Source organism: Cyclopterus lumpus, chromosome 3, assembly GCF_009769545.1.
Source record: "Cyclopterus lumpus isolate fCycLum1 chromosome 3, fCycLum1.pri, whole genome shotgun sequence".
Classification (NCBI taxonomy): domain Eukaryota; kingdom Metazoa; phylum Chordata; class Actinopteri; order Perciformes; family Cyclopteridae; genus Cyclopterus; species Cyclopterus lumpus.
In genome coordinates, this window is record NC_046968.1 from 16,931,415 (window position 1) to 16,948,883 (window position 17,469).

Below are 17,469 nucleotides of genomic sequence, written 5' to 3' on the forward strand. Positions count from 1 at the left end.
GATTCACACAAAAATGATATTCTCCATATTAAGTGTATCCTATTGACATATCTACAAAGAATAAATGCATGTAGTTACTTTGGACATCATCGATAGAGGATGGCATTTTTTCTTCTAAAAGTAAAACAATCTTTTCAGGAGCTGCGATACACCAAGGGTGTGTGACCAAAAATCAATCAATAATTTTTAAACGTCAAAACACCGTCTGCAGGAGCACTGCCTTTGTGTACCTCTGTTGAAGACCAATGCACAGTTAACCCTAGCTTGCATACAAGAGGGGAGAAATAAAACTAAAACTCAAACACGTCGTTCTGCTTCTTTGCCAGCTTGGCCACCTCCAGCCGGATGGCCTGCACGAGTGCCGATGTGGAGAGGCTGCTCAGGGGCATGCTGTCCATGTCCTTCACCACCTGAGGCAGCCTTTGCTGGGATGCTGGGCTCGAGGAAGTGGGTGGCTGCTCCAGCGCCTGGTTGTACTGCAGGGGCAGCCTGGTGGGGCTCCCCTGTGGGTAGCGAGGATGAGGAAAAGCCTCGAAATATCCAGGCAGGGGAACCTGGAAGACAGGGAAGATGGGAAATCAGTAATAAAGCGACTTCATAACATTACTACTCACGGAAATGATGGCTGCCAATTAGTTAATTAGAAAGATACGGTGTATCCAACTATTTTTTATTTTATTTTGCTGAGTGAACATTTTCTCTTGCACCACTATTGTATACAGATTTAAATGGATATGAATGAAAATATACACCATTGTGTCTCGTAAAAATCTTTATGAATGAGAAGAAATAACGGGGAAAGTAATAAATGTGGAGATCTACTGTGTGAGTGAGTGTGTAATACTGAAATGGACTTTGGTTCAAAGTGTTTGAACTCCAAAATGGACTACTTGTGAATGTTCAAATCTTCAAGGGTCAGATTTCAATAACAAGACATTTTAAAAACAATTACAATTGGTGTTCATTTAGGAAATGTGCTCAACTACCCCGGTAGTTTGTTGTGTCCACTCAACGCCAGCCTTAAATTCAGTTCAGCAAATGGTTTCTAAATGACACTGGTTATGCAAAAAGACACCACGTGAAGGCATCTGGTTGAAACGGGGTTACACATGGGTTATAACAGAATGGATGAATGGAACCCGTCTTATTTTAATGAAAAACAGAAGAGGAGGTAGGAGGATTATTATTTAATGAGGCTGAGTCCTGTTTGATGGTAGATAGGAACATGAGCACAAACATACTTGGTTCAGTGCCTTGGTGAGATGATCCGCAAAAGACTGTGTTTAAATACAGAGAGCAATCTCACCATGACAGATATATTTCCCGACTGATTTTTCAGAGTAATTATTATTTTCTAGCCCTGGCTGTTGCAGTGATGTAGCACACTTTCTGGCTCCATGGGGTGAGCAGAAGTTATGAGAAATATAGCCTGACAACCAGGAGGTAAGGGTGTGGTATTTCAATAACACGCTAAAAGACTTTCTTACGGATTGAGTCTAATCCTACGACAATAACATATTTTCTGTTTGGAACACTTTTTTTAACCTGTTCATCCTCTTCTACTTCTATTTCTGCAAGACCTTTCACAATATTGACTAAGAGCAGTTTATTTTATGACGTTTCATTATTAGTGCAAAGAGTTGTCGGTCCACGGGGATGAATGCTTCAAAAATGTAACTGTTATAGTTTAATCAAGACATCTGGCCGTGTTACCTTTCAATTATGTATCTATATATTTTTTTATTGGGATTGGGCAAAATAGGCTTCCTTACAGAGTCTGCCCACTGTGGCGGCACATCCTCAGGTTCAGGTGGATAGGACATCCAGGAGGGACTGTGGTAGGAGGTGGTTGGTGTGGAGACAAAGTACTCTGAGTAGCCGGTCCTGGTGGCTGGGATGGCATAGACGGCTGTTATTGGGTTTCCTACGGAGAAAAGAAGAGAGGCTGACATTCACTGGTGAATGTACTTTAGGGGATGCATTTATTACTATTCTTGAAAAATGTATGTTGGCATGGAAGCAAAACCCATTGTGGGTTTCTTTTAAAATGCAAAGTCAAGACCCCTCGTGAGTCCGTCGGGAAAGGTTGTTTTTTTGTGTTTATTCATTCATTCTCAGAGGTCTTGATGCCAAATGGTAGGGAGTGAACTTGAGTTTTGTCCCTAAAAAATAAAATCACCACCACTGAAAAAGTAGAAGAAAATGGTGCTGTAAAATTAATGCTGCTGTAGTGTTTATTGGTGTTTATGAATGCTGCACATGAGGGGAATAGTCTTCATACTATTATAATTATTATATTATATTTGGGTTTTATTTTCCATATTATGCATTATATGTATTCTCTTTCATGTTATTTTTTTATCCTATTTCATCACACGTGTTATATTTTCCATTAATAATGGAATTCTATCCCTGTTTTTATGTTTGTTATATGTCTATTTGCTTTATGGTCAAGCACTTTGTGCGGCTTTTCTTGTATGAAAGGTGTACAAATAAAGTAAATGACTATTATTATCTCCTCATATGCTTACCTGAGTAGTTGGACACAGGCTGCTCTGCAGTGATAGATGGAAGTGCCGCTCTAGTTGTCGGCCCATATGGGTTGTTGTCATGTTGACTCTGCATTTCAGTGACAGAAGTCGTTGAGCTCCTTGCTTTAGGCCCCAAATCAGAAGATGAACTAAATTGGACAGAGATTGGACAAACATAGTCACTAAAATACTTGGTTATTACCACTAGATGGCAGACACACTCTATGTGGAAAAGTCAGTACCTTATTAACATTCTTGCCATCTCTCATTGCACAAGTTTGACATTCTAATTTAAACAAGGCCTTAAATCATCCTGGCCACAGCACATTATCTGGTGAATATCTAGTCCCTGAACATGAATTTGAATGTGAAACAATTTTGACTATTTGTTGGGCTGAGATGCTACAGACAGTGTGTGTGTGTGTGTGTGTGTGTGTGTTTGAGACCGACTCAGACTTACCGTCTTAAGGAGGTCCCAGGAGGGGGTCCATTACGAGGCGGTAAAGGGGGAGGAGAGCCCGTGGCCATCTCAGGAAGCTGGGTGAAGCGAAAGGCCTTAAACAGATAGTGAAAGGCATTTAAGGTTACAAAACCTCTAACACAGTTGTTAAGAGAGGGGAAATAATCTCATCCTGCTTACCGGTTTGGGCAGGCTGCATTGATACATTTCTGCACCATAGGATGGTACCCACTGCAAGCCTCCCCGTCCACAGCTCATTGTACCCGGGGCGCTGGTCACCACGTCTGCGTAGGGGAGGGGAGGCGCCGCAGGACTGTAGTGGTCAGGAGGTGGGTGCTGGTGATGGGAGTGCCTTCCGGATGTGGACTGCCCCCCTGAAGCCAGGCTGAACGCCTCCTCCAGCAGCAGGTGCATCTGCTGTCGCACTTCATCAATGGACGGCTGTGAGCTCAGAGTGGATGTCTCCGAGTGGCCTTTCAAGCCCTGGCCATACATAAATCCCCGTGGCCCCATTAGCCGGTCAACATTCGTCTCCTCAATCAACTCAGGCTCAGTCTAAAACATATACAAAGACATTGACACTCAACACACACAATACATAGAAACAGTATAAGCCATTTTGTTCTATACAATAAGAAAGACAATATTTTAAGGAAAGCACCCAAATTTCCTCGCAGTTTTATAGTAATGGCTTATGTGTGTAAATCTGGAGCAGCAGCCACATGGGGAGTCATGTGCTGATTTACACCTGGATCAAAATAAGAATATCAAACCTCTCCTCAGTGAGTTAGCAGGATATCAACAGATGCACCTTGAGAATCATGGAAAGTAACACATTTGATAATGTCTCCTGTCATTCTCTCAGTGGGTTGTTGACAAAGTGATGGCTGAGCTAGAAGAGGCTGTTTAATGTTGCGCAGAGTTTCTAAGACAAGTCAGCTGGAAGAGTTTGATCTAGCATGGTCACAGTAGGTTTAGCCAGAACCAGGCAGTTCATTCTGTACTTATAAGCAGTCCAACAATATTTAAGCAGTTGCTGGAGGTCTATTATATGTGTGCTAATGCTATTCTATATATTCCCTTTTTGTCTCTCTTTTTTTATCTCCACTACATTATACAGGGTATAAACACCATTCTGTCTCCCATATATAATCATTACATATCCCTTATTATTTATCTGTTATGTCATTCCATTTGTCCATCTTTTTGCTCACTATTTTAAAAAAGTCTCAATCTTTCCATAACCTGGACTCTTTCTCTTTCTCCATCTCCATCTCCCAGCTTCTTATTCTATTCAGTCCTTACATTCAGTGATAAATGAATACAAGTTGAGGCTGGCCTACTTCCTGTGTGAATAGAGGATACCCACAGGAGACCTAGTGTAGTGCACCTCATAAATCATCCTGCCCTGTAACACAGAATGACAGAGGCTTGCATCTGCAGTGATGGGGCCTGCAGCCACACTAGTCCCATTGTACTCAACAGGGCCAGGAGTTCTGAAAAAGGACTTTGTAGCTTGTACTGGCTATTGTGCCATATGTTAAACTGAGCTGAACAGTTGGATTAACAGAGTCAGATTACAGCATATACAAACGGACCAAGAGTCATGACAATAGGAGGTCCGAATCAAGGAACAACTATTTGTCTGGATAATGTCAATTTGTAGAGCAATTTATCAAGACTGCTGTAATATCATTCTGAAGTTTGTCATGTTTAAACATGTGGCCTTTTGCTCATGGCACCACCATGTCATCCCAGGAGTCTGACACATTTGTATCAAATGCACTACATTTTCACAGCAGACATAGTATACAATAGTATAAGCACGGGTCCATGTAATAACGTATCTATTCTCCATGCCAATGAGCCAGCACAACAATACCAGAGCCAGACATGTGGTTTTTCTGCTGTGACTAGTCAAAATGTCTGGCAGGTCAGTGGCAGTTCAGTGAAATATTTCTACCTCTGCTCATATTTTTTACAAAAGGACAGCTCAGAATGAAAACACTTTTGAAAAACGGTCTGCTCGATTACTCTCAGGAGCTCACATAATAGTATTCTGGCTTCATGACAGAGAGAGCCATACACAGAGCCCTAATGGAACAATGAAAAAAAAAAGGCATAAACCAGCCATCCTAAGACGCATTGCATATCAGAATGACAGGACCGTATAAATCTTAACTCTTAATTATGAATGGACCACTTCCCTGCATACTTTTTATCACACCTGACTAGAATATGTTTGATTTCTAGCTCAGTGTCTGCACAGTGACTTAAATAGGGCAATAAGGCACAGATTTAGAGCTGACAAGCTCTGACTGATAATGATCTTTTCTATTTTTAAATTCCATCATACTAGATTTAGAACCATGGCATTTTTTTTCATCTGAATTTGGTACAAACATATACATATAGTTGTATTTGAATAGTATACCTAGCACATTTTTCATATTTGATAATAAGTTCTTAACTAATCTAATGTTACCTAATATTATTTAAAAAGTACCAACAAGGTGGTCTCTGTCAATCACTTAGTAGTGGGTGCTATGTTTTTAAATGGGTAAACATGAAGTTAAACTGCATCCTGTTGGGAGGCAGGGTCAGCTGGTGACGACATGTGACTCACATCGTAGCCGCTGTTGCGGATGCCTCTCCTAGGTCTCTCCCTCATAACAAGCAGGTCCATCTCTGTTCCTCCAGGACTGGGACTGCTCAGACTCTGTCTGCTGCGATAGGCCGGCTGCCCTACTTGGGAGTGCCTGTCAATTCGAGTGAAGGGTGGATTTTATACAAATCAGACTTGGGGTATAGTTATTATAATTTGATATTATTTTAATTCAGCTTTCTTACTTTTCAGCCATAGTTTCAGGGTGCCAGTGAAAGGAAAGTGTGAGAGGAGGGGGTGGAGAACAGAGTGGGGGAATGTATTTGACTGATTCCCTGTTATCAAAAAAGGTACATCAAATTGCTGTGCAGACCAAATACACACAACATGTTGGGATATCTCATAAGGACATCAAGTAAGAGAGCTGAATCAACAGTTTAAATAATAATGTACACCATATGCCAGGTATAAGGATATCCGTGAGTTGTTGCAAAGCAAATTCAATACTGATAAAGCATCTAGTAAAACAAAACTACAATGTACAATCAATGACAGAGGACAAGATGCATTTCAGCAAACCTGCTTTGAAATGATTACTTAATTAGGCAAAGCATGTTGGTGTAAGTGATCAGCCACACACTATGTTCAACAGCAAATAGATGCTTAAATCTTTATCTTGCTCACCGTGGTGGGATATAAAAATACCCTCTCAACCCTTCGCTACTCTGAGTCAACACATGTGCCAACATTCAAATCTTGCTTTCCACTCTGATGGCAGCTATTGCAGCTATATGTTGATCTGAGTCTAATAACCAAAGACTCTTTCCATTTGTATGTGCATCTGTGAAGCAGAAGCAGGACAGAACCAGCAGTTAGGACCATCCAACACCATGCCAATCCTCTTATCTCCATTATGGAAGCTCAGAACTTGGATCATATTAATCAGAAAAGCCTGAGGTGTCGCTCACTGCCGATTAAGGCAGGATAATGACATCATAAGAGGAGACAGAGTTACATATCTATACGTTAAATAGGCACAGCAAGGGGGCGGGCCGGGATGGATAACTGGCCATGGATTGAAACCCAACACACCAATATGAACTGTCATGTCACTTGCATCTCTTTGTGATTGCTCAAATTGTATCCTCACAGTCTTGTGTTTACCCTCAGCCAAACCCAGGTTCCACTTGCTTTTTCCCCCTCTCCCCTCACCTCCTGTGAGACTTGACATAAGTGGAACCTCGCTCATCATCAGGCTCCAGTGGTCTGCCATGCTCACCGGCTGCCCTCTCATGGCCGTGCCGCTGTCTCTGCACCACAGCTCGACCACTGCTGCTGCCGTCTGTGGAGGGGAAGTCATAATAGCCCTTCCTCTTAGCCTTCAGTCTCAGCTTGTTTCTGTAGTGCTCAATGTCTGACTTCTGCTTCAGAGCCAAGTTCACCTGCAGAGAGAAAAAGTGCAGGATGCAATGAAACACGAGGAGGTCAGAACACAAACAGGCACCTGGTTCTTTTTGCAGCATGTGGTATAATTCTGCAAAGTCTGAAAAGGGATGTGAACGATCAGAGGGTTCACATGAAAAAAAAGCCCTGGAAATGAAACTGTTCACAGTAATCACAGGCAGAACTATTGTTATTTCCCATGTTTATTACTTTGTTTGTTTATTGAGTAAATTGTTTACAGTTGCGTATTGATACAGTCACAGTCACTTTACTGTACTATTTTATATATTTTTTTGGAGATAAATACTTGAAGGAGCTTATAATATATAAAAAAAGATTAGATTTGTTAAATAAGGAAACTATATGAATATGCTTATAATTACAGTACCGCAAGGAAATGTCCATTTTGAGACTTTTTAAACATCTGATTGGATTCCTTTGTGGTCATTAGAGGTCAGCGCTTCATCAGATGAAATCATACAATGGCACAAGCTCAAGTAAGTCTGTGTATCGCTCTAAATGGATTTGTGCACGTGCATCACCTCTCCATTGACGATGGCTGAGTCCTGGCTGCGGTCAGAGGATGCAGGGTGTGTGTAGTGAGGCTGAGCCGCCACTGGCTTTATGGAGATGAGCTGCAGGGAGCCAGAGGAGGTGTCATATGGATCTGAAGAACAGAGAGGGAGTTCACTGACAAAAAGACTACAAATACATCATTGCACTGTCAGTCAAATGAGGAACACACTGTCACACTCCCTCTTTGTCTCTCTGTCTGATCTGCTCCCCCCCTCCCCTCTTATCAACATGTCTCTCTGTGGCTGACAATGTGGAGTTATGTCAAACATCCATCGTCTGTGTCAGCAAATTAAGTAGTGGACGGAAAGGATAGATCACAAAGATAGAGATGTCTTATCTCTGTGATAGATGAAAGGAACAGACTTTGCACTTTCATTTCTTATCCGACATCAGACAAACTGGATTCAATTCTAGTTTCCCTTAACTCAGCTGATGAATTATTCAAATCCATCCATCAAGAAAATCCTAATCTAGCAAGTTCGATCCAATTTACAAGTAGGCTATATACATTAACAACTCACACCCAACACATGTGGAACATTTAGTGACAGTGAACAAGAATGAAACAGTGAATAGTTGAACAGCTGAACGGCTTTTCCTTAAACTGCTTTTGCATCTCAGAAGTGCACAAGACGTTTAACGTCATATGATCTTTTTGCTTTCTTTCATTAGTGAATGTGTGAGTGAGTGTCACAGCATCAACTAATCTGACATACTGTATCATGTCAGCAGAGGGTTTGTCTTATGCATATTCATCGATACCATTTCTGCTTACTGCTGAGTGCATACATTCCTGGCTGTAAAAAAAAATAGCTGCAGTGCATTTCTCTTAGGGTACCTGTGTGCATGATAAACAAAGATGGGAAAGGCTTCACACACAGAGAATGGGGAGAGCTTTCTCTGCATTTGTGAAACACCTGACCTTGTCTGCAGAGGAGCTGGAGGAAAAGATATTTGTGTTTTCATCATTGTGTGACTCTCACCGTCCCTCTTGCACATCTCCTCCTTTGTCAGTTTCTGCTGTGCTGTGACTTTCAGCCCCGTCAAGCTCCTGCTGGAATTCAGCTTCTCTGATTTGTTGCTGATGACGGAACCATCCTCACTCGGCAATTTGCTGCAAGTAACCATAGCAACAGAAAAAGGCGGTGAGCTCTCCGGAAGCTGGGCTTTCAGCCAGGTTATGTCATCCCTCCCTTAAACAACCTCACCTTCCCCTCTCCCTCCCATTTATGTGTGTATTTTGTACATTTCCCTGCATGTCTTCATTCATAAAAAATGTTCATGTGTATATGTCTCTACTACATTTTGTATTCTTACGTATGTGTCATGCATGTTTCAAAACCAGTATGCGTTCATGTCTAGTGTGAAGCAAGACTATTAATTGGAGAAACAATTTCTTTATCCAATTTTTGTTTCACTAGCTTCAAAAGCTGTACTGTAGTTGGAATTAGAGCTGATCAAGCAGCGGCTCAGAGGACCACAAGGCTGACAGTGACATCAAAGCACCGTGGTCTATCCCCTAATTGTCTGTTAAAAATGATAACAGAATGAGACAGAGGAACAGCGGCTGCCCTCCCTGCACTCGTTGAGGCAGCGCTGCAGAGTGCTAGCTGCATTGGCTCCAGCCAAAGACGTGTTACGGGTAATAATTAATTGAGGTGTACAGAATGCTACATTTACGTTGGCTCTTTCAGAGCATTGTATGTTTGATCCAGTTGTTGTTGTTTAGAGTCTAACAGATGTGTGACCTGTGTGTAAAACTGAAGGGATTTCCGAGAGGAAGAAGCAGAATTAGACTAGCTTGTGTACAGAATACCTGCATACATGTTTTGAAATGTGTTTGTATCCAACATGCATACCAGCATTCTCGCCCTGAATTCATAAGTCATCCTTTCTAAATATTTTTGAAGATAAATGAAACTAACTTATGAAAATGTAACCTCACGGCATGATCCCACAAGATTGGCTTGTCCTGCAGTACTCAACAGGCATTTTGGATGAGGTCACACCTTCACTATAATGTCAACAACAACTGTGAGCCCACACCAGATTAAATGATTTGCTTGTACTACATACTATGTTGCCAAATATCTAACTTCCAACTTGTTTTTCATTTACGATGTTACTCTCTGTGTGCTTTCTGAAAGATCAGGGGAAAAAGAACACGCCTGCTGTGTCCTGGGATAATAGCACATGGCTGGTTGAAAACCGGATAAACGAATGAATGATGACTTGAGACTTGATCTCATAACAAGAAGAGAACCTTTAGGACCAACAGTTTGATGAATAACACATTAAAAAACTGTTGCTGCCTCGGGGCTCTGCAAAATCATTACTGCAGGACCTCCAGTATAAAGATTTCCTCTTCTGTCACATACATTTAATTTGATCTCATTATCCAACATGGCTTTAAAAAAGTACGCCCTTTTGCGTTCCTCGAATAATTTAGCATGATTTAACATGGCAATTCATTCTTGAAACAGCGCTACTGACTGTCAGATAAGGAAAATGGTCCATTTCACCTGCTCACAGAGAGCTCTGTTAATTACCGCCTATCACTCAGCATCAGGGTAGAATGAGGACAAACAATAGGGCTGGAGTTTTATCGTCCTGCCTCTCTCTATGCGACCCGAGAGCTTTCTGACGGAGCAGTGGTGCAATTGTTGGGATAACACACACACACACACACACACACACAGTAAGCATGTACTGCTATTTGGGAGGATGTTTGCCTGAAGGATAAACTTTGAAATGACTCATGACAACTGAGCATGAAAATCTTAGCTGAGCCTGGTAAACTGAGGTTGAGATATCCTAATTGCTGAGGATAAATACTTTTGATTTCAGTAAAAACATGGCTTTACCTCTGTGCCACCCTCACGTTAAAGGATTTAAGTTTTCTAAAATCTTTTATTCATGAATCCATTCAAATCTCAAGCATTGCAGAAGATAATGTTATGAAAGGGAACAATGATGCCAGGTTAGAAAATGAATGTTGGGATTATTTATATTCAGATGTTCGCAGCTTCCCAGTTAGCTGCTTGGTGCTCTTTATTATTATGAATGTTGTCTTAAATAGCTAGTAGATGATAGCTAATGATATGTGGACCATTAAAGAGATGAAAATTGTTGTGTATCATCGTTCATAGAATAGACCGTTTTACATTCAGTAGTGCACAGCACATCTTCAAGCAACAATTGTTTTTTACAGATATGTAAAAAAAAATTGTTTATCCTAATTATGCACAATGCCTGCAGTATTATTATAGTATATATATTTTTCTTACACATAAAATGAGGCAAATACAAATTTCCTTTCAACCATTAGTTTCAGTATGCTAACTTTGAAAACAAATCTACTTTTGGGTGATATTTGCAATGGAACTCTCCGTGTGCACAAGTAAACACACACACATACACACACACACACACACACACACACACAAATGCACATACAGTATGTATTCAAACTGTCTCCTTGTGTTTTAATGTGTTTTGCATCCTTGATAGCATTATCCGTAATCGTAATCGTGTTTAGTGTCGCAGGGGGCTGGAGCCAATCCCAGCTGACATTATACACCCTGTAAAGGTCGCCAGACTCTCGGAGGGCTGATATACAGAGACAGACCACCATTCACGCGCACATCCAATTGACCCATCTTTGGAAAGACAATCCCCGCTGACACAGGGAGAACATGCAGACATCTTCCCACCAAAATAGAACTAATCACAGCCTCTGTTTGACTGAATATCATAATGTTATTGCTTCACTCGTACATCCAGATACTCACATTTAATCTTTATTCTGAGGCCAACATCATCGAAATAATGTCGAGATATTTTTTTTACCAGTATTGTATTTTTGATCTCCATTTAAGTATTTTGTCCCTTAAAATATGAAATGTGTTGTGGTTAGTTAAGTTCACAATTTTGAACGTTTTGGCGACACAAATTCCAACATGAAAAAGTCAGTATGTGTAGATAAAATGATACCTCTTGTGTTTGTCAGAGCTGAGGCTTTTCTTGTTGGCAGTTCCGTCTTGCTGCAAGGCCTTTTCTAGTGAAAGTGGTGTGTCCCGGATCTGTAGAGACATTTCTAAGGTATCCTGACTGGCAGGCAGGGTCTCCTCATCTCCTCCCTGTTGGCCCAAGTGCTGCTTGGCATAGTCAAAACCCTGGACCGGCTGATGAAGAAGTGTTGAGTAAAAATAGAGAAAGACAAAGGAGACAGTTTTATCTAAGATTAATTTATATTCACATACCTGCAGTGCAATAAAGTTGAGAGGAGAAACAAAGACATCTACATTTGCCAACCAGAAGGGTTACGGAGACAGACGTCTCAAAATAGCTCAAACTGCTCTACTGTGCCTTTAAATAGATAAGCACAGATTCAACACAGGCTGTCATTTTCATCCAAATTCTTGTCAAATAAATAACTCGCAGTGGGTGATGACAAGATAAGATCTACAGACTGTCACAGAAATATTGTAGTGAAGTTAAACATTTGAGGATAAGAGGGAGGAAGAAGAAGATGGAAGACGAGTCAAAGTGTTACAGTGAGTGTACCGAAAAGGCCAAAGGAGTTAAAACCCCCAAACTAATAAATGGCCCTGTACTTATATAATGCTTTTCTAGTCTTCTGATGACTCAAAGCACTTTAACAATACTTGTCATCATTCACCCATTCACATCCATGTATACACTGATGGCAGTGGCTAAGGTACCACTTGCCCACCAGGAGTAACACACATTCATACACACATTCATACACACATTCATACTCCATAGGCACAGCTACGGGAGCCATTTGGGGTTAAGTGTCTTGCCCAATGAGATATCGACATGGGTCCTTCAATCAGAAAGCTATCCCCGGCTCCGCTAGCCTTCTGATTGAAGGACAACCCTGCCCACCACTGAGACACAGTCATAATACACACACACACAATGAAACATTTAAGGCCACTCTCATTGCAGTGTCATAAATTGTCAGACATACATCACAACCTCAGTGCAGATAGGCCATGGTGCAAAATCAATATGTGATGCTCCCCCGACTGAAGAACATCCTCTCTCTTATAGTAGTCTCCAGATAGCAAACGGCTAAGCTTTACAGAGAATGGTTATAATGGAGATTGTTTTTAAAGCAGAATGAGTTTGTGTGGACCGTCACTTGTCTGTTATTTGTAGATTGAAAACAGTTTCCACCATTATTGCATCAAGGATTTCATCACAATGTCCGAATCAAAGTTCTCTCAACCTGTTGTTGTTTTTTTCTACCCAGCCGTTCTGTGCACTGTTAGACATCAATATAGATAAGGGGAAATGCAAAGTATAACACTTGGCACATCCTTTATTTATGGCATTTAATTTGAGAGAAAGTATTACAATCTTCTATATTAAGCTGTGTAAGCCACTTCAGTGATACTTTCTGAGCAGTTATTACTACACAAAATCTAAAATCTTAATTTCATTTTTAAGGGTCATTTAATTATATATAACATATGATTGGGTTGCTTCTGACAAACCTTCAGATTATAGGCAAAAATCTAGCCAATTCTTCCCAATAAGTAAAAGCTAAGGAGAAATTATTGAGATGCTCAAAGATAGTTTTCAAAGAGTAACTGCTAAAAATGTAAATGAGGCTCTTGCATTGCCTCGTCTATATTACATTCACTGTCTGTAAACCAAACACTTTCACACACCCTTGTTAGAGTTTCCACTTTTGAGGCCAGCTACAATAGCACCTTTAGTTACTGAGCAAACTGGATCCAAAGAAAGGCTTTACTTTCTATATGTGTCTGCTACAGGAAGATAGGCCACACTAGCCTTTCAGCCAAGGAAATCTCATTGTGAAAGGTTTGTTACTCCTTAGTTTCCATCGGCACAGCAGGATTTATTGAAATGTATCATAGGTGATGTCTGCCCAGAATCATGTTCAAATCCCACTGTTGGCACAGTTAAACCCTGAAGATGAAAACACAGACCGGTAATGACAAGAAATACAGAAAGGGAGATACCTGGTGAAAATAGCCCACATCTCTCCGATATGCCATCTGAAAAGAAAAGAAAATGTTTTAAACAGTGTGTGTTTCAGGATTCTACCAATGCGTTAATACATGTCACACAGATGGCATTATGTAGAAAAAAACAGAATACAACACAACAAAATAATACAACACAAATGATGTATACAAAGGTCATTTGCACATTCATCATAGCAGATCTTCATCACTCACTGACACATACGGAACCACAGTTTTCACACTGGAGCTATAACATCCTTCCCCCTTTATTTTAAGGTCCCTGTTATAATTGTTAAGCACAAGTTAATAGGTAATAAGACCTTCATATTAGCAACATACCTTAGCTCGGGGATTTAGGTTGCCGATGGCATCAGCTTTAAAGTCATTTTTATTCTTCCGGCACAGCACAGCTGTGATGATGATGATAATGAGTGTTACTACGGCGATGGGAGCCAACACTGCAGCGATTATCCAAAGGTTATTAGGAGGGTTCTTGACCACAGCTGAAAACAGAAATACTTTCTCACCATCATCACTTCATTACATATCCAGTAACACTACATGATAACAGTTAATCCATTTGGAAGTATAATACACAGCACAATTGTCCTGATAATAGACGCAGAAGCATCTGTCACACACATGCACATGCACACACACATTAGTGACACTGCAAACAACTCAACCTGATATACATGCGCCTGATCCAGCTATTGTAGGCAATCATCTATAAGAGAATGCGGCACACCCTCTTTCTTTCCCTCCCTCTCTCCTGAGCAGCTCTGTCTCGCCCCTTTCTCCCTCTCTCCCTTTCTCTTAGCAGCGAGCAGACTGCAGCCCAAACAAACAGGGTCCTGCCTCGAGCACTTCGAGAGATCAGAGAGCAAAGAGCGTTCTCAACGTTTTCTTCTTCTGCCCTCACCCCGGTCATGTGTTTTATTTGCATGTCTGTCTGTCATTGTTGTCTATTTGCCTCCTTGTGAAATGCTGGAAGGATTCAGTGCTTACGTTCTGCTTGCAGCTGGACAAAGTAGCCCAGGGTGAGCGCCATTGTCTGAGAATCCACTGTGTTCAGGGCCTTGGCAGCTGACGTGCCCGATAAAGGAACGCCATTGTGCTGGACATAGTAGGTCATCTCTGCTGGATTCTTCAACACTGACAACTTACGGATACTCACCATCTGATTAGATAAGAAGTCAATATCAGCTGTTATTGAATGACTACTTTCATTGTTATGAAGAGGCTTACATTTCAGAAAACAAAAGCAAAACTGTGCATTTAGGAGTGGAGTCTCATGAGAGGAAAAGCTACATGGACCGAAGAGAGCACTTGTTTAGTAAAACATTCACTCTCTGGCTTGTTTTGATGAGCAATTAGCAGATAATGAGCTGAGAAGCTCCCTAATTAAGAAGGGCTGACCAAAAGTAATCATGCAAGTGTGTGCAGATCTCATGAAATATGTATACTGTAAGAAATAAGCCAACAAAACTATTGGATGAATGCGTTCATTAGACTTCTGATGAACAAGCCAGGGCGCTCGGGCAAAGAATGAAAAAGATTGATTTCCTGTTTTCACTCTTTAACCTTTAGCATCGCAGACTATTTGGTCTTCCAGAGAAAGTTAGACTTGGCATTCCTCATGGACTGCCGTGCCAGTTTCTTACCTGAACAGTGTAGCTGCCTACAGCCGTGGCTCGTCTGAAACGAGTGCCCTGCTGACCTGCCAACACAAACAGCTCTGCCAGCCGCTGCTCCATTAGACTGGCAAAGCTTTGGTACTGTCCCTCCAGGCTGGCGTTATCCACATCCTGGATCACTGCAAACATATACAAAAGAAAGAGGATGGCCATATGGTTGTTAAGAGAGAACATACATTGTCTGGGAGGAAAGAGTCATACAAGGAAAGAAAAGCTGGAGGCAAAATTAGAAGATGTGCGTGTGTGAGACGAAAACCCATTTGAGCATCCTCCGTTTTCATATTCTAGTATATGGTCCCCATTTAATGTAAAATAATAGGTACATGTCACCTATGCCATCCAACTAAGCAGTAGCTCTACAATAGGCTGTAAGAGCCTTATGGGACGCTCATGTTGTTCTGTGTCTGATGACAAGTTGTTATAAGCCAGAACAACTTGATAAACTAACGACTAACTGCAGCATTACAATGTGTGCATCATACAACATAACACACATAAGTTTCCCCAGAAGAAGTTGTGTTTATTATTATGAAGTAAAAAAACAAGAAACAATGATGCACCTACCTGTAATAACCCAGAGGTCTCTCGTAGCAATGGAGGTGTTCAGATTGTGATACTCCAGTGCTGCAAGGACATAAAACATAATAATGTTTCCCTGATAATTAATCTCCATGACTTAAAACTTGACTTCCAATCCTCACAAAACTGTTATATTTCCTTGAATTATATTGTCTGGAGAAATTTTCATTCAATATTCAAATGAAATTGTTTTATTTGTATTGTAGCGAGAGAATATCATAAAAAACATATTGTTACAAAGTGAAATTGAAAAAAAAAAAATGAAACTGCAAACTGAAAGCACAATGTATTCCAAATCCAGGATTCTCTTCTCACACTTCAGTTTTGTTTACATATGTCTTTTCAAATTTTAAGAAGCATGTCAACAAAGAGCTGCAGCCTTTCTATCAGTCACCGCAATCAGTCTCAAAAAATACAAAGAGAACATCAAGAACAATCATTTTATTTCCACCGCTACAACTGTTATCAATGCCAGAAATGTGTTATATGACTAATCAGTGCTCATAAACCTGGGCTAAATGTATAAAAGCATCTGAACTTCCTTGTGGAGAGGGGGAACAGTTTGGTGTGGTTGAAATCTGAGTTTAAATCCTCATTACCACTACATGTCAGACAAATACAGAAGCAAAGACATATTTCAGCTGTCTGAACTCTGGTTGTCTCTCTTTTTTACATCTATGTCCTGCCTAATTAAGCTCTTGTGCTGGAGGCTGGGGGCGAAGGCTGTACCACTGGCCTGTAAAAGCAGGCTTACTACAGAAATGTACACTCAGGCATGACAGGAGAGAGGGGTGCTGGGGGAGCAGAGTGAAAGGAACAGTAAGGACTTCAGCATTGCTTATGGAGAGGGCTGCGGGGCTGTCAACATTGTCTCTCCATAAGTGGAATATTAGTCGGCGAGGAGGTTTTACATGAGCCTGTGCTGTTGTGTGACGAGAACCTGGGAGATACATTTGTCCAGCATTCATAAGTCATTCCTAAAGGAGGACAACATGGACAATTCCAAGACAGAAAGCTATTAATAAAAGTATATTGCATATTTTACATCAGCGGTTATAGTTCTGCATGAGTATTATGGTCTAATGACATAAAACATTTTGCAAACAGCTCCACTAATATTCCACTTGAGAGAAATTGTTGAAGACCAGAGAGGGAGTAAAACAGCTGAGTGCAGCCGTCCAACCTACACAAGCGCCACAGGAACAACACAGTCCTCTGTGTTACAGACAGACACTGCAGAGTGGTGTGAGATCCCTGGCCTTTTCTGTCAGCGCAAAGCCCAAGGTGGTATGAGAATCCCCCACTATTAATTTTTTACTGCAGTAATTGCTTTTGAAGTGAGGCGGCAGCCACTGTCAGCATATGCTCACACCTCCTGTGAACAGTGTAATACCACTAATGGCGAGCATGCTAAACAAACAGAGCAAAATCACTCTCACACACTCATTCTTTTACTCTGCGGACTTCCTGGATTTTTATCTGTGGCAATGTATGCTCTCTTGGTATTTAGTTGGCTGCCTCTCTTTCTCTGTTCCTTAACTGCATCATCCTGCCC

At 41.0% G+C, this 17,469-nt stretch overlaps 1 protein-coding gene across 1 annotated transcript in view; it reads right to left on the reverse strand.

The window, feature by feature from the left end:
* Positions 1-290: 290 nt before the first annotated feature.
* The window catches only part of kiaa1549lb (KIAA1549-like b), a 49,492-nt gene continuing 32,313 nt past the window's right edge, over positions 291-17,469 (reverse strand). Inside the window, exons 8-22 of the mRNA XM_034563553.1 lie at positions 15,900-15,959; positions 15,303-15,454; positions 14,647-14,818; positions 13,978-14,141; positions 13,633-13,668; positions 11,609-11,799; positions 8,599-8,729; positions 7,582-7,706; positions 6,809-7,038; positions 5,618-5,750; positions 3,172-3,546; positions 2,992-3,086; positions 2,532-2,680; positions 1,773-1,924; positions 291-554 (exon numbers count right to left, since the gene is read on the reverse strand). Coding sequence (XP_034419444.1) covers positions 291-554; positions 1,773-1,924; positions 2,532-2,680; positions 2,992-3,086; positions 3,172-3,546; positions 5,618-5,750; positions 6,809-7,038; positions 7,582-7,706; positions 8,599-8,729; positions 11,609-11,799; positions 13,633-13,668; positions 13,978-14,141; positions 14,647-14,818; positions 15,303-15,454; positions 15,900-15,959 — 2,429 coding nt within the window. The remainder of the gene's footprint in view (positions 555-1,772; positions 1,925-2,531; positions 2,681-2,991; positions 3,087-3,171; positions 3,547-5,617; positions 5,751-6,808; positions 7,039-7,581; positions 7,707-8,598; positions 8,730-11,608; positions 11,800-13,632; positions 13,669-13,977; positions 14,142-14,646; positions 14,819-15,302; positions 15,455-15,899; positions 15,960-17,469) is intronic.